Consider the following 18,275-nt stretch of genomic DNA (forward strand, 5'->3'; position numbering starts at 1 on the left):
AAATGAAGCATGTAATTTACACGCTTTTGTTTTGTTTGAAGATAATTGTGATTAGGATTTAAGGTTTTTTGTTTTGTTTTGTTTTTTGGGTTTTTGTTTTTTTTTTTTTTTTTTGCAAATTTACTAAAGCTAAGAAACCATTGCAGAAGAATTTAATGAATTCCTGCTCTCTGACTTAAAATGAGGCTCCCAGTTACTTAGTAACTACCTGCCAAGTTCAGCTGCCCATCTGAGTTAACAGTGCCTCCCAGAGTGATGTTTAAAAGCGAGTCACTGATTTGAATCCAGAGTCCAAATAGAGACTCTGTGAGAGCTGGAACAAGCTTTGGAGATTGGGCAGGCCAGCCCTCTCATTTTATAATTGAGGAAGCAGAGGTCCAGAGAGGTTAAGAAACTGCTGCCCGATCACATAATTAAGTTTGTTTAGTTGCTGCGCTTTAGTGAGATCTGGAAAGCGCCACATGCATATTTTTGCTTTTCAAGTTCCTGACATTTTCTGTTGTGTACACTCAGGGTATTTTTAAATACTGATAAGCATGTGAATGCAGACCTCATTTAGTTAAATCCGGCAGTGTGGGCCGTCTTCAGTGAAATCTATTACATTGCCTTGCTTGATGCCTTTATGTTCAGCTCTTTTTGATTTGTGATGTTCAGTTGGACAAAAGGTAACAACATATTCATTGCAGTAAAAATCTTCCCCCTTTTTTTTTATAGTCACGTAACTTCAAGTATATCCCTAAAGTCATCATTTGTTGTTACAAAAAATTTTACTTCAGAACTGAGACCAAGGTGAAAAAAACTCTGTCCCAGGGGAGTTTTAGAGAGCTGTAACCATGCAAAAGTAGGCACTTACAGAAAATATTATGCAAACCTAACTGTAGCATTATAATGGAAACTGCATAAATAATATCTGGATGGCTAGGTAAGAAAGATAAAACCATTGAAATACATACTTCTGACTCTACGCTGTTACAGTACATTGACAATGCACCACAATTTGAACAGGAAGTTGACAAACTCTGAACCTGTTACAGGCAAAGTAATTTATTGCGTGGGGCGTGGGGCTGGAGCAGGGAATCCTATCATTCCTTGTTCTTCCTCTGAAGAACATTCCCTCTTACACTGTGGCCCCAGTCTCTCTGTGCCTCAACATTCCTTCTCTGCAACTCTGAGGTCGGGTTGGGATTATCCCTGTGAAGTAACATTTACTAAGCCTCGGGGAACGGTCACTATTCAGAGCCTCCCAAATACTGGCACACTTCCGCCTGCATTGAGGTTTCGCTTAGCACCATCTCTGACTATACTCGTCTGGCCGGTAGTTAAGGGATAAATGTGAAGTATACTTTGAATTTGGGATCGGTCCCAAATTCAAAATTTGGGAACGGTCGTATTCACTAATGTGCCCTAGTGCCTGATATATAACCCAGCACATAGTAGGGACTGAATCAAAGCATGAACAAATTTGTGCCAGATAGAATCGTTATTGAGTGCCCAATGTAGGTAAGACATGGAGAAGACAGAGATATGTTTAAACCAGATTACTAGTTGTATTAGTTTGTTAAGGCTGCCATAACAAAGTAGCATACACACTGGGTGGCTGCAACAACAGAAATATGTTTGCTCATAGGTCTGGAAACTGAAAGTCCAAGATCAAGCTGGTTGTCAGGAGGATTGGTTTTTTTCTACCTTGGTTTATAGATGGCTGTCTTTTGTGTGTGTGTCTTCACTTTAACTTTAAAGACCCTATCTCTAGATACGGTTAAATTCTGAGGTGTTCTGGGGTTAGAGCTCCAACATGTATCAGTTTGGGGAGGGCATAATTTAGCCTATAACATTAGTCATGAGCACTGGCTTTATAGATGTTTGCCATTTGGGGTATCCGTGGGGTTAAATGTAGACTACTACCTTGCTGACTCCTTTGGAAGATTATTTGCCATAGAGGTTTGATAATAAGTGTACATTTTCATCAAGAAAGGGGCATTTTGGAGTTGATTGTTGTTTCAGGGGCTGGAGTGGGCGATTGAAAATCTTGGGAAATCCACACCTCCAAGAATAGAGTAAAACCCCAGAGGACTAAGGTAATGAAAACACTTCAGAATCTGAGGGTGACCACCAGCATTGCCATCCTCCCTGGAAGTTCCCATCCTGAAATGGCTGGTACTTGGTTAGCCCCCGGAAGTTTGGTGGTCACATGTCCAGTTCCTACCCAGGAGATGAAAACGTAGGGACCAAAGGCTTTCCTCGGATCTTCAGTACTCATTGACTTTCAGGACTGGGAGGACTCTGTTGGAGCACGATCAAGCCTTGTCTTTGGGCTTCAGATTGGACAGAGAGGATTTACACTTCTGCCCCTTAAAGGGATAAGAAAAGGTCGACCCAGGCTCAGCCTTGGTCACTCCCTGTACATAATTGAAAATGCTGCCCACAGAAGTCAGAGTGAGGTTGCAGGGAAGAGGCTGTATGAGTGACTCTGACTGTTGCTATAACAACAGTACCTTGGTCTAATTTCTTTTGAAAAATGAATTTCAGCTGGTGGGATGAAACCAAGCAGCTTCTCCCCACAGATGAACGCTCTGCCCACAGCCTCCAGAGCTCTGCTGTCTATGGACTGAGTGCACGGGGTTGTGCATGCCGCTGCCTGGTTGAAAATGCTCAGAGCCAGTTAAATCACACCTGCGTTCACCCAAATGCGAGAATGTGCCTGTGTGCATGTGGACATCTTCACCCACGGGCCATTCATCCTGGAAAGAAAAATTCTCTAGTTCTGCCTTGCCTCCCCGTTTGTGAACAAAGTTACTCTAAAGACATGTAAATAACGGCAATCACCTTGCTGGTGAATGAAGGCGAGTTCCCGTAGCTTTCAGTTGTGGAGTAAAAAAACCTGCGATGGAACGGAGGTCTGGGAGTCAGACACTGTCTAGAAATAAGAATAACGTCCGGTTTGCTCACTCACTGAGATGGGGTGTGTGCAGGTGGGAGGAATTGAGAATTCTCTAACAGGAGGTAGCTCTCAGCTTTGCTTTTGCTTTCTTTTCTTACAAAAAAGAACAAATGTCTGACCTCTTTGAGGGAAACAAGAGGCTTTTCATAGACAGGAGAACTTACTGCAATACTTTTGTTTTCCAAAGGGAGATAATCCAAAAGCAGTGTCAGGTCTGGGTGCTGTTGGCTGTTTGTGTCCCCTAAACTGGTGCAGGACATAAGTGCCACTGAGGAAAATGGTCTTCTGGAAGGGGCTAAAAACTAAAGTGAGAGATTCTCGTTGAAAAGAAGGGACATTTTGAGTAAACAGTGAAATAAAAATATTCTTGATTTTTTACCCAAGGGAAAGAAAAGTACTCAGCCTCCCTGAAGTATTCCTCCCAGAGAATAAACAAATGGAAATCTCATGCTTAGTTCTAACTTGCCTATTCTTTGGTCTGTGTTGTTGGTGTAAGTCTCCAGCTGTGAATGATGCAGATAAGATCTGATCTTTTCATTTGCCCTCTTCCTCCCTATGGTTTTCTTCTTCTTCCTCGACAGCCTCCTTCACACTCCTTTCTTTATGGCTCTAAATAAAATCCCATTAGGAATTTCAGATTGTAATCTGAGGTCATGCATATAGGCATGTTTGAATACATAACATATGCATGACTTCTAGTAAGAGATATCAGAGATATTCCTAAGAAAATTGTTTCTTGTCCTTAAAAATAAATGTAATGTAATGTGCACGTGTGTGTTTATGTATATGAAAAGACAGAGCAATTCAGGGTTCAGATTGCGGAATTCTGATGGCAGCCACAGAGCTCAGAGGAGCTTTTCCAATGGCCAGCTTCCAAGTAAAGGAAGCTGCCACCGGGATGCACACATTCACTCCCTCTGGAAGTTTTCAGGGCTGCCGCATTCATCACTTCTCAAACACATGCTCCATTTGCAAGAGTAACATCTTCCTCGTAGAGGAGCACAGTGCTTTTCTGTGAATCAGGCAGATCTGACTGGAAGCCGTGAACACATCGTCCTTAGACCGTCATGACACAGGTGCCTAAAACACTTCCCCAGAATTTCTAAGCAAGGTTTGCTCATGTTTAATCAGGACAGGAGTCATCAGATGCAGAAGAGCAGAGTAGGTGAGAATAAGTGGAACTAAGAAGGGCTCTGCTGTGTGCCCTGCGACAAATTACTATCCACTCTGAGTCCATTCCTCTTCTATCATGGAGTTGTGAGGATTAATCAAGATAATATATGTAAAGCACTTAGCTTGATGCCTGGTACAGGGTAAGCTCTCAGCCAACTAGAATATTAAATGACAAGGATATCTTGAAACATTTAGTAAGCAGTGAATCAAATTCTTGGGTACAAACTTAGAAGTTTAGAGCCTTCTAGTGAAAACTATGGGAGGAGATTTGAAAATCAGATAACCTTGACATTTGCAGAGATAACAGTCCCGGATTTTAACCAGTAGTTAATAATTGTTGAAGTACCAATTGGAACTACATGTATGAAGCTTGTGAAAAATATCCTAACTTCAGATATAAAAAATAAAAAGTACACAGGGTTCGTGTGACTTGTGATGAAAAATAATTTATTCGTTCAATTGAGACAAAGCCAGGAGCCTATATGAACATTTATGTATTTGGAAGTACGGAGATTTGAGATCTTGGGATTTAGCGTTTCTAAATGTCAAGGGCCCTGACTGCCACCGCTGCTGATGTTTTATGATCCCTTCCCAATATGTTGTTGTATATTCAGTTGGTGCTTGTTACACGTGTAAGAAAAACTAAAGGATAAAAGCATTCATAAAAATTCAGCCACACACACGCAAATTTTAAATGCTTTTTTTTTTATTTTTTAAATATTTTTAAATTTTGTTTATTTTTGAGAGACAGAGCGAGACAGAGCTTGAGCCGGGGAGGGGCAAAGAGAGAGGGGAGGCATAGAATCGGATGCAGGCTCCAGGCTCCAAGCTGCCAGCACAGAACCTGATGTGGGGCTCGAACCCCTGGACCATGAGATCATGACCTGAGCTGAAGTCAGACGCTCAACCGACTGAGCCATCCAGGTGCCCCCAAATTTTAAATGCTTTTAAAGAGTACCTTACTCTGGCACCTCGCAGCTGGAACTGGGTGAGCATCCATGTTTCAAACCCTGAAAAGAGGCACGATCACTCTCGTGTACACCTAACTCTACTTGGAAATAGGGTTTTAAGTCTGACTCATAGCAGAAAGGAGAAAGATCATGGTCATTTCTAAAAATAACCTCAAAGTCCCCCGGAATGTTCTCAATGGCCCTTGAGCGGGGGCGCTGAGCAGTGCCCCAGCATTCCCTTGGGCCTCTGTGGCTGAGGTTACAGATGCCCACCAGGAGGGTGAGGCCCCTTTTAAGATGATCCTTTTCTTCCTGGAGCATTTCAGAATGGAGATTTCTAACTGCTCGTGGCTGACATTCCGTCCAGAGACCCAACCTTTCCCAATGATCAGGCTCAGAGAAGCTGCACCCTGGGATGGTCACAAGTATAGGTTTTAAACTCTTGGCTTTCAGGAAAATAGCATGTGTGTATATGTGTGTATTTTTACTTCATATGGTTTTTATTATGTAGTAAAGTTGTTTTCTCTCTAAAATAATGTTAGGAGTGTATAAGGCTGACAAGGGAAGAGTTCAGGAGTTGTGATAAGATTGTTCTTTTTCATTTTGTGTTGCTCTGCCCTTCACATAGATCTCCTTTTTTTTTTAAGTTTAAAAAAAATTTTTTTTAATGTTTATTTTTTTGAGAGAGGGAGAGGGAGACAGAGCATGAGCGGGGGAGAGGCAGAGAGAGGGAGACACAGGAGCTCCAGGCTCTGAGCTGTAAGCACAGAGCCTGACGTGGAGCTCAGACTCACAAGCTGCGAGATCGTAACCTGACCTGAAGTCAGACGCTTAACTGACTGAGCCACCCAGGCACCCCCACATAGATCGCCTTTTAAAAAAGTACTCAAAACTTTTTTGACAAAACTTTTGTCAATATATGTCTGACATGCGTTTACTTTGGGTGTGGTCTTTGTTCTTAGGACTGAGTCCACCCCTCAGCACTTGGCACATGGGTATACAGCGTGCCCTAGGTTCATTTGAATGAAAGTGAAGCTGGGGCGCCTGGGTGGCTCCGTCGGTTGGGCGTCCGACTTCGGCTCAGGTCATGATCTCGCGGTCCGTGAGTTCGAGCCCCACGTCAGGCTCTGTGCTGACAGCTTAGAGCCTGGAGCTTGTTTCAGATTCTGTGTCTCCCTCTCTCTCTCTGACCTTCCCCCATTCATGCTCTGTCTCTCTCTGTCTCAAAAAGTATATAAATATGGAGGGAGAAAATGGTCTAGGATATTACTTTGCTCAGAGAAACCTACAATGTAAAAACTAAACCTTTTCATGAAAAGTCTTATAGAAGTCCAGCAGGCTTCTACAGAATTTGAGGTCCTCTGAGGTTTGAAATAAAACAGTCTAGAGCGTTGTTTCTTAGTCCTGTTTGTGAGCTGTCCCGAATTATCATGAATTAACTCAGGAGCATTTTATATGGACATTGGGTTTCTGTGTGTATGTGTATTTTTTAAAAAAATCAAACCAACAATTTCAGAATGTCAGAACTCCAACAGAATTCTTATTCTAGATCAGAATTTCTAAAAACTAGGGGTCCTGGGCCAACTACCTCAGAGGAATTGAAGTCTTTATTAAATTTCTTTAGGGACACCTGGGTGGCTCAGTCAGTTAAGCGTCCAACTCTTGACTGTGGCTCAGGTCATGATCTCAGTGCCATGAGCTGGAGTCCCGACTCAGGCTCTGCACTGACAGTGGGGAGCCTGCTCGGGATTCTCTCCCTGCACCTCCCCCACTCGTGTGCGTGCACTTGCTCTCTCTCTCTCTCTCTCTCAAAATAAATAAATAAACTTTAAAAAATTTTTCTGTAGATACCTGTGCCTCCAACCTGTGTCCCGCTCTGGATCCCACCTTGAGCTACTAAATCAGAAACTGTGCAAATGGGACCAAGAAATCTGCATTTGTAACAGCTCTCCAGGTCACTTTAGAGTTGGATAATGAATGGCCTAGAAAATTGAACCTCTAAATAAACCTCAAAAGATCCTTTCTAAGGGTGCTTAAATCTGGTAGACAGTTCTGGAAGTGTTTTTTGCACACTATCCACATTCTAATAAAATATCTAACACGTGAATACTCTGCGTCCCTTTACAAATACATTAAATAAGCACGTCAAATTTATCCATGTGTTCACAAGCTTATGATCTGCTGGTAGAATGAGAAGAGAATAACCTTATGAAAATTGATACAGTGAATCATCTTCTGGTTTGATCAGAGCAGATCAGAATGGCCAAAATGTTCTCTTTGAGCCTTTAAATTAGTTATAACATCTGCAAACTGAAATTCCATTTTGTCTTCAAGTCCTGGGAAATGGTTATATCTCTGACATGGTGAAGAAAGTTCACTCACACTTTTGGTTGGTGAGTGCAAAACCCCTTAAAGTCTTGGTATGGAAATTTAAAATTCAACCATGAAAATATCCAGCATTTTGAGTTCACACACTTGTCAAAACATCTGACCTTGGTAATGGCACATGAAATCTCTGGGTTTCAGTTTCAGCTTTCCTTTACACAGTTCTCCTCATATGCTCTCTGGTTGTTCTGATTCCCTGAACCCATAGGGTCCTCAAAAATATTAAGCAGGGGACAGTCCACAAGCCATTTCCAGCATCTCAAAATAACTAAAATAAATTGTACATCTACTTAATTATCATGAAAACTCTAGGCAGACCACTATTTTCAAGTGCATACTTCGGGGAACAATTACACAAATTTGGTGTAGTTATTTGAGAGATTGCTCTAGCATTCATTTGTACAGCCTCACGAAGAAAAAGGAAGGCAGTTACAGTACAATGTGTTTAAGAATGCCACAAGAGCACGTGGACGGTCCCCGGGATCAGGACTTGTGGGAGGGACTGTCAAGAGCGACTGTGTAGAAGGTAATGTATAAACTGATTGTGAAGGAAAAATAGAACTGGTCAGGTGAAGAAGTTGGATAAGAGTATATATAACGTATGCAAGGGCTCAGAGAGACAGAGAATGAACACTGTATGTCCTGAGAACTGCAAATAATTACGTCTAGCCAAAGACTTAGAGCTGATTGGTGTTGGGGGACAGGTGGAAAGGAAGAAGGTTAGAGGTGATAGCTAAGACAGGAGAAGTAAGTAAGCAGAGATGAGGATTGAGTTGTGGAGGGCCTCTGTGCTGGATTTAGATGATGCTGAAGACAGTGGACAGCTCCAGAAAAGCTGTGCAGGTGAAGAATGGGCATGATCAGTTCCACACGTTATAAAGAAATTCACAGCCATAGTGTACAGAATGGGTTGGAGGGGAGCAAGCAAGCCTGGGGCAGAGAGAGTCATTCAGAAGCTGCTGCAGAAAACAGGAGAGAAGTGTTGATGATCTGAACTAATGCAGTGGCACTGGGGGTGGAAGATGAAAGTAAAATTCGAAGATGATAAGAACAGATAGTTCTTGAGGTATAATTGGGTGTGGGTGGTGGGGAAAGAGTGGAATCAAAGATGATTCCTGAAAACAGTGTGAGAGAGCATTATGACGATTAGCATCGGAGTCCAGTGCTGGTGATGAAGGCACAGCCAGACTCTGCCATCCAGGGTGTGGTGTGGGCTCTGCAGTCAGACCTGAGTCTGAATTTGAACCTGGGTTGAGCCACTTCCCCACCCCCAAACCCCAGCTCTGTAATTTTGTAATCTCACTTAATCTCTCTATGCCTAAAGTTCTTTCTCCATAAGACAGTTACAATAAAACCTACCTTTTAGAACCATTGTCTCCTACGAGACAAGGAATCTGATGGCTTACCCCAATGGCTTTCATCTTAAAGACCTCATTATTAATAGTAACCTCATCCTCTATAGTACCAGGCTCCGTCCATGATCCTGCCCGGTTTCATGCAAAATCAAGGACAAGGCAATATGAGTTTTTTTGAACTTACTAGCACTGCTAAAAGTCAAAAGGCAGAAAGAACCTCTTTTTGTGTGTGGATATTCTGGCCCAGGGGACCCCTAAGGGAGCCCCTCCATGTCAGCAGAGGCCTGGTAATCTTAGCTATGTTCCTCATCCCTGTTATGGGTGTCATCTACCCCCACCAAAACACTGACCTTTTCCCTGTAGACCCATAAGACCAGCACATGACCTGTCCCAAAGGTTTTATATGAGGATAAAATACGATTCTGTGTGGAAGTGCTTTATAACCCCAAAGGCAAAGCTATTCTTCTTACTATTGGTCCAGCTGTCATATCACCCCTCCCAAACCATTCTGTCTCTCTCTGCCTCTCAGTTTCTCTCTGTGTCTATCAGTTCCTCCCTCTCCCTACCCCCACCCCCACTTCTGTCTCTCTCTATCTCTCTCATGTGCACACACACACACACACACACACACACACACAGTTTCACAGAAACACAAGCTATCAAGCCACACCGTAGATGGGAGACTCACGCTCAAGCCATTATGGAGGAGGAATTGTTTCCTTCAGAGTAATTGACACATGATAGCAGCCCATATTGTCATAGGCACTGGATGAACAGCGTGCTTCAGCCCCTGCCACCGCAGCTTCCCTTAATGGGAGAAAACATTTATATGTAATAATAGTAATACAGGGACAAGGGAGCTGATGCTCAGTAAAGAGTTTCTGTGATTCTTCCACAAGGGCACAAATCATACTAAGAGGCTTCCAGGTTTGTACAGCAGAAGGACCAGGGAGTCCCTAAGATAAAGCCATTTGAGCTCAGACTCTTATCTGAGTCCTTGGGTGGCAGGGGCTCACAGGGATGCCTCCATATTCGGTGAACAGTCCTCCTGCTCATTGAGCAGAGTGCTTGTGAGTTCCTCAGCCTTCTCAAGCTCACAGGTTCTATCTCTTCCTAACTACTTCCTTCTATCTTCCAAGAGGGGCATAAGAGAATTAGACTCTCAGACCTCCTTTCCATACGGCAAAGGATGATGAAACAGACAATAGGGATACTAAGATTGCTCTAAACTGTTTTGGACACAACTAAACAAAACATGGAACTACAACATAGCATATTCAATGATGTCTTTCTTATATTCCCAAATGCTGATACATGAAATGTATGTCAAGATACTGGTTAAAGGGGCCAGCGGTAGAGAATATTAGGCCCTCAAGGAAATGGAAATACTCAGCAGTTCCATTCAGGTCACATGCTGAAAATGCATTTGATTTGAACCTCAACAATCTAGTGCTGTTCTACAATCTAGGACACGAATGCATTAGCACTTGGACTTGGGCTTGAATTGCAAATTTGATTTTTGTTGTTCATATTAAAAAAGCTACACCAGATGCTTAGAAAACATTAGGATTTTGCCAGCTAGGGAACAGAAATATTATCATTCTACCTATTTGTATTTTGAAGATCCAGAAAGCAGTCTATCTCCGTTGCAGTTTTGACTATGGTATGACTGAATTTTAAAGGTAATAATAGCTAAGACTTAGTTTGGTGCTTACTGGGTACCAGGCTTGAAGTTAAGTGTTTTCCATATTATTACATTTAAGTTCATTCTCACAGTACCTCTATGAGCTAAATATTATTAACCCGTTTTGCAGATATAGTAACCAAAACTTAGGAGAAATTAAATAAGTTTTCCAGGATTCATTCATTTAACAGATAATTATCAACTATCAACTATGAGCTACTGGGGTCCCAGTAGTGAACAATACAGAAAAATCCCTCCCGTCATATAACTCACTTTCTAATGGAAGGGATCATAGCTAGCATTTATTAAGTACCAGACAACATTTATATGTATTAACTCTTAGGCGGAGGGAGGAAGTCTTGGGTTTGAACCCAGGCATTCTAACTACTGGGCCAAGGCTCCTGTTTTTGTATTACTGCCCTATACTTCCCTACCCAGGTAGGCCCCCTCAGCTGGGAAGAGGTGAAACTTGGGGTTCCCAGACGGACCTACCTTTCAGCATGTTCTAAGCCACCACTGTTTTACAGAGGAACAAACAGACCATTTGTCTTTATTTCCCCATCCTGTCCCATCCATTTCATGACCTAGAACAGAATGATGGACATGAACTTTCTAAAATAAACTCAGTTTCGTTTGTACAAGTGCCTTTTTTTTTTTTAACATCGCTTCAGGTGGTGCCGAGGGCCCCAAGTCTTCTCTTCTTTAGGCCCTAAAGCTGTGATATTTGAACTTGCTGCTGTGTGTTAGAGCTACATTCAAATATCTGCCATGCCTATGATCACAGCCACGATTTTCTGGTATGTTCAATAAATAACATAATTATCTAGCAGTTGCTACCTAATAGGATGGATTGAACCCGTGTTTTCTTTGAAGTCAAACTCCAGTGTGTCCCAGTTAGACCCTTGTTTTCAGCAATTCTGGGGCTTCTACCAAGTGAATGCAGACAGTGTTAGGTCTTGTGATTAAACACATAAGATTTGGGAACAGGGGTTAGACTGGATTTTTATTCAAGGACCTTTTCTGTTTACTTTTGAAATGGAATTCTCTACTTATGAGAGAATAGCAATAAAGTGGCACTGCTTAGAATCCCCCACATCATCTGCAGATTGGTTTTATTATACATAGGGTTCCTCCAGAGCCTTGGCAGTTCCACGTGTGAGTGAAGAATGGGGTCAGAGGGAATTCTGCTCCTCTCTTCCTTGCTTCTATAATACACTGCACCTTTGCCAAGAATAGGAGAGTGCCCAGGTGGAGGACCATTCTGCCTCCCCCCTCCTCATGCCGTCCTGCCTTCAACTCTGCAGAGTTACTGAAACCCCATGTAACCTGACTTAGTCTTCCTTTGGTCTTTCAGCAGGCACTTCCCAGGAGCTACTCTTTGCCAAACTCTTTCACCAGAGCCCCACACATTGGCCCTTTGTGACAGAAAGGACGGGGGCAGACAGATGAATTAGGTTTATAGTTAGTAAACCCATAGGGTTAGCAAGAGTTTTCTAAATTGGACTTCTCAAATAAGTCCACCTAAGTGAACACAACACTCTGCAGGGTAAGAGTTCCCATTACTCTTGTAGAGTCTCCAAGTCTGGCCTTCCTTATGGTCAATAAGGCTGCCTCCTGCTCTGACTAAAATTCAACTCTTCCAGCTTCTGTGAGTTAGACAATAGAATTAATTATTCAATTTGTCATTACTTATTAACTGCCGCTATGAACCTGAACACTAGGTGCAGCCCCATGAATACACAGTAAACAAGTCAGTCATAGTCCCTGCCTTCTTGGAGCTCACTAAACAGACATTTAAGCAGTTGCCCCAAAGTATGGGAGAAACTGTAATGGGGAAGTGGAGATTGCTTGGAAAAACTTATTCCAGGATATCCAACCCAGTATCGGGGGATCAAAGAAGGTACCTAAAGTAGTTAGCGTGCAGAAGGGATGTAAGATTTCCTAGAGGAAGTAAAATCTAAGATATAACCTGAAAGATAGGTAGCTGTTAACCTGGGGGTGCGGAGACAGAGGGAGAAGAATATGTTTTGGGGGGGGGGGACAACATGTACAATGCCCTGGAGGCCGAAGGAAGCTTGACACATTTAAGAACCTGAAAGAGTTTCAGGGGAGTTGATAGAAAATGTTTGGCAGGGGACAGGGAGGTGATGTCAAACAGAGAAGCAAGAAGATGAGCCTGGAATGATGAGCAGAAACCAGGTGAAGTAGGCTCAGTCTGGATTTTAATCTAAAGGCAATGGAAATCATTTCAGGGTTATAAACAGGAAGGACAGTATGTATCTTGAAAGAGGTAGCAGTTTAGAGAATAGATTGTTGGAGAGCAAAGCAATGGACAAAAGAACAGATGAAGGAGTGAATGGATGGATGAATGGAGGCAAGGCAAAGAGACCAATCAGGAGACTATTACAACGATCTAGTGAGAGAAAATGGTATTCTGGCCTAGGATAGTGGCAGTGAGGTTGGAGATGAGGGGGCATGTTAGAGGGATATTGTAGATGGAGAATCCATAGGACTTGGTGATTGGTGATGTGAGATGTTTTGAGATCTCAGGTTTACAGTTTGGGTAGCTGAGGAGACATTGAGTGGGGAAGCGGGTAGATACTGAGACAGTTAACATGGGTGGGGATCGTGTTTGATAATCAGCTTAATGTTGAGACATGTGGTGTTTTAGATGCTTGTGAAGCATCCAGGAAGAAGCCTGGACTGGGTACATTGTTATGGGGTCACCAGCCTAGAGAAGATAGTCAAAGCTGTTGTAATGGATGTAATCATGCAGGCCTGTAGAGTGGGCAGGAACAAAACGCATAAGACCAAATGACACTGAGAAAGAGCAAATGGAGAGAAAGAAGGAAATCCAGGAAAATGTGCTATCATGGAAAGCAACGGAAGCATGCTTTTAGAGACGTGTGGGCTGCTAGATCCCAAAGTGTTGGGAGGTCAAGTAAATAAGAACTGAAAGGAAGTTACGGGTTATGTTAACCATTAATCTTCATCTCTGTGCTACTCAATAAATGTGTTAAATTCCATGTTCTTAGAGTATTTTTAGTGTTTTTTAAAAAATATTGTTGATTTAATTCCTTGATGTCTTCAGTTAAGATGTGAGAAAAAGTTAAGGTGGGTTTTAACATCTTCCTTAAGTATAACACATTTGGGTCCAAGTCTCACATTTAACATCACTTTGGGAAATAATAATAGATGATTCTCTGCTGTAAGAGAAGTACTGCCTTTAACTGTCTCTTTTTCTTTTGTTCCCCACCCTCCAATCTTTAGTTTGTTTTCTGTCTTTCAGCCTCATGGGCTCTTCTTTTGGATAAAACCTTTTCCCACAGAATTTGAAGCCTGGCTACTTTTGAACTTAGACATAGAACATCTTTCTTGTGTGTTCTAACACATTTAAAAGTTAGTTCACAGCTACATCCCCTCGCTCAAAGAGTAAATGATGACTTGGAGGTTTACTTGCCCTCTTTCCTGTGTCTTTTCCAGCTCCAAGAGACCGTGAAAAGGAAGTTGGAAGGAGCTCGATCACCACTTAATGGAGACCAACAGAATGGTGCTTGTGATGGGAATTTTTCTCCAACCAGCAAGAGAATACGAAAGGACATTCCCACAGGGATGGAAACCATCAACATGCCGCTGCCTTCAGCTTCTCCTCTTCACCAACTTGACCTGAAGCCTTCTTTGCCCTTGCAGAATAGCGGAAGTCACACGCCCGGGCTTCTAGAAGATCTGAGTAAGAATGGTAGACTCCCAGAGATCAAACTTCCTGTTAATGGTTGCAGTGACCTGGAGGATAGCTTCACCATCCTGCAGAGCAAGGACCTCAAGCAAGAGCCTCTAGATGACCCTACTTGCATAGACACATCAGAAACGTCTCTTTCCAATCAGAACAAGCTGTTCTCAGACATTAACCTGAATGACCAGGAGTGGCAAGAATTAATAGATGAGTTGGCCAACACGGTTCCCGAAGATGACATACAGGACCTGTTCAACGAAGACTTTGAAGAGAAGAAGGAGCCAGAATTCTCACAGCCGGCGACCGAGACCCCTCTCTCCCAGGAGAGCGTGAGTGTGAAGAGCGACCCCTCTCACTCTCCTTTTGCACACGTCTCCATGGGCTCTCCCCAGGCGAGGCCTTCTTCTTCGGGTCCTCCCTTTTCTACGGTCTCCACGGCCACTAGTTTACCTTCTGCTGCCAGCACTCCCGCAGCTCCAAACCCCGCGAGCTCACCAGCAAACTGTGCTGTCCAGTCCCCTCAAACTCCAAACCAAGCCCACACTCCAGGCCAAGCTCCACCTCGGCCTGGAAATGGTTATCTCCTTAATCCGGCAGGAGTGACAGTGGCTGGTTCAGGGTCAGGCCCCATGGCGGTGCCCAGCTCCGACATGTCTCCAGCGGAACAACTCAAGCAGATGGCTGCACAGCAGCAACAAAGGGCCAAACTCATGCAGCAGAAGCAGCAGCAGCAGCAACAGCAGCAGCAACAGCAACAGCAGCAGCAACAACAACAGCAACACCAACAGCAGCAGCAGCAGCAGCAGCAGCAGCAACAGCAGCAACATTCAAACCAGACTTCGAGTTGGTCTCCTCTGGGGCCTCCGTCCAGCCCCTACGGGTCAGCTTTCTCTGCAGAAAAACCAAATAGCCCAATGATGTACCCCCAAGCCTTTAACAACCAAAACCCCATAGTGCCTCCCATGGCAAACAACCTGCAGAAGACGACAATGAATAACTACCTCCCTCAGAACCACATGAATATGATCAATCAGCAGCCAAATAACTTGGGTACAAACTCCTTGAACAAACAGCACAACATTCTCACGTACGGCAACACTAAGCCCCTGACCCATTTTAACGCAGACTTGAGTCAGAGGATGACCCCGCCGATGGCCAACCCCAACAAAAACCCCTTGATGCCCTACATCCAGCAGCAGCAGCCTCCGCCCCCGCCCCCACCACAGCAGCCACCCCCGCCGCCGCCGCCGCCGCAGCTCCAGGCTCCCCGCGCGCACCTGAGTGAGGAGCAGAAGCGCATGCTCCTCCTGAAACAGAAAGGAGTGATGAGCCAGCCCATGGCTTACGCCGCGCTTCCGTCCCACGGTCAGGTAAGTGCGAGAGCGAGGCGCGCTTGGAGCGGTGCTGGTGGTGCGTTTCCCACTGCCCACGGGCGATGCTCTCCACGCGGCCGTGGGGGCGCGCTGTAATTACCTGCAGAATCCTTCCTGTACCACCTCCTGTGGTTGCCGGGTTTGGGGTGTTTTTGTTGTTGCTGTTGTTGTTTCTTTTCTCCTAAGAGATGGGAAAGGTTGGTACGGGAGACTTTTCCTGTGTTTGGATGCCTAGGAGTCAAACTTCTTTCATTTCCTGCCGGCAGAGAAGAAACCGGAAATCAGGTGAAGTTCTCACTGAGAGAGAGAGAGGCAGGCCATAGAGGTCGCAGGGCAAAACATGCTGATTCTTCTGTGGCATCTCTCCCGGGCCATATAGTTCTAGACTCTGGTTGGTGGCAAGGCCAGAGCACTTAGGGATCTCTGCATCAGCTTTATAAGGCCCTAAACCATCTTCACCTATCTTACTGAATGGCGAATAATGGAAATGTGGACTCTTGACGTTTCAAGGTGGGAGAGCTTTCTGTATTTTCAAAGGGAAGTGGAGGAAAGATTTTTGTAGGACCATTCAGCATTTAAACATTTGTTGCTGAACTAGCACAGTTAGAAGCTGTTTCAACCTCGTGACCTGGGAGTGCAATAAAACCTCTCCGGTTCAGCTCTAATTCAGGAAAATTTGATGGTGAATATATATCTTAGTGCCCGATCAAAATAAATTTTCCTCTTTTCCCACTGTCTTTATGACATTCTGGTTTAGGGGTGTAGGGCTCTCAATGGTCTGTGGTAAAAATGAGTGGCAGTCAGTTGGGGAGTGTGAGTCCTCATTGACAAGCATTCACTCCCGTCATCCTGACCAGTGTAGCAAGCAGCCAAAGTTCCTTTTTTTTTTTTTTTTTTTTTTAAACATTTATTTATTCTTGAGAGACAGAGCGTGAGCAGGGGAGGGGCAGAGAGAGAAGGAGACACAGAATCCGAAGCAGCCTCCAGGCTCTGAGCAAGCAGTCAGCACAGAGCCTGATGCGGGGCTCGAACCCACAAACTGAGAGATCATGACCTGAGCCGAAGTCGGACGCGCCACCAGTTGAGCCACCCAGGTGCCCCATGTAGCCAAAGCTCCTTAAACAAACCTTATCTTCCTTGAAGGAATAAGGGATTGGAGAAATGCACTGATCTACTGACTTTCCTCCAACATGGGTGAATTCACTGGAGCCATCATTTCACTACCAATTGCTATTTTGTGCCTTAGTCCTCTTAGGATGGTGACATTTGCCTCGTAGTTGAGGATTTTGCACAAGAGTCTTTGCTTTAAGGGCTCTCCTCTGCAAACAGGTTCTAACTAGTGCTTGGATGTGTGTCCACAATTGGAAACATTCTAGCACTGGGAAGTACGGCAGGCAGATCTCGCGTCACTAGGGGCTGTTGGCATCTTGCATGTCCCAGTATGGCCGCTCCACCCCACACCCACCTTCCCTGAGCTCGGTGGAGGCTGCACAGGAGGAGCCCGTGCTGGCCTGCAGAGACAGGCCTGAGCTCTGTGGCTCGATTCTTGTCCTTCACAGCCTTCCAACCCCAAAACCTCACAGTGGTTTCTTGTCTGCACATGCCGGCCAGCTCCAAAGAAATTCTGTCTGGCGGGATAGAAATATGGTTTGGTTTCCACCAACTGTAATCAGCAGCTGGTAGAAAAACACCATTGAAATGGGAGCTTTTATGTTTTATCTTGGTCTCGTTAAAAAAAAAAATGCAACATTTTATACACTTCAATATTAGGTTCTGTAGGAGGTAAAAATGTAGGGAACGTACAGGGATGTTTGTTGTAGCCCGGACACGTCAGACATTTATGAGATCACAGGCTGTCAGAATGGTCTGTTGTTAATCTTAATACAAATTGTGCTGCTACACTTGCTGTTTTTACGGGAGCCACAGAAAGGTATTTCCTCCGAGCCAGACCTAGGATGATTAATTCCACCTCACAGGCTCTGCAGACACGTGGGTGCCATGTGAACCCATCCTCACTTCCCACCCTCATTAAATGTCTTGAAATTTGCTAACTTGGGACGAAGTTCTTGTCTTTGCTGGAACACAGATTTTAAAGGTACTTATTTCAGGTCCTTATGCTTGCCTAACTGTGAGTAACTGAAGCCTTGAGCCACAGAGGTCATGCTTTGAAAGGACTCAGTCAAGTGTAGAAACAAAAGTGATGGTTTTCTGGATTAAATCTGTGGGCTCCTCCTCTTTTCCTTCCATCTCATGAGGTACTTTCAGGGTAGACAGAATCCGCCTGTTTGAGGCCTCATTAGAATAATCACTTCTTAACCTCAAAAAGAACCATCAAGCAAAAAGCACACTTTTTAATGAAGTATTAACTCACCACTGTTTGAAACAAGCTTCAAAATACATATATAAACATGTGAATATCTTTCTGCAAACATACCATTTATTTCATGCTTTTACCTGATTGTGGAGCAGTATTTACATAGCTCTCAGAATAGTTAATTACACTATATGCAAGTACATTGCACAAATATGAGCTCAAATTACAGGCATGATATAAAATATAATTATACATAGGTGTAGTTCAAATTTGTTTTCTGCTGTTGCTAGTGAAAATTCACTTTACTGTTTGTTGGCCACAAGGACCACAATCAACACTTAGTTTTAATGAGTGACTGGAATATCAA

At 43.8% G+C, this 18,275-nt stretch overlaps 1 protein-coding gene across 2 annotated transcripts in view; it reads left to right on the plus strand.

The window, feature by feature from the left end:
- Positions 1-18,275, plus strand: part of MAML3 (mastermind like transcriptional coactivator 3) — a 411,086-nt gene that overhangs the window by 227,461 nt on the left and 165,350 nt on the right. For both annotated transcript variants that reach the window (XM_053901243.1, XM_053901244.1), the window contains exon 2: positions 13,972-15,591. In XM_053901243.1, coding sequence (XP_053757218.1) covers positions 13,972-15,591 — 1,620 coding nt within the window. The remainder of the gene's footprint in view (positions 1-13,971; positions 15,592-18,275) is intronic.

Source organism: Panthera pardus, unplaced genomic scaffold (assembly GCF_024362965.1).
Source record: "Panthera pardus isolate Hobbes unplaced genomic scaffold, ASM2436296v1 HiC_scaffold_13, whole genome shotgun sequence".
In the NCBI taxonomy this organism is placed as follows: Eukaryota; Metazoa; Chordata; class Mammalia; order Carnivora; family Felidae; genus Panthera; species Panthera pardus.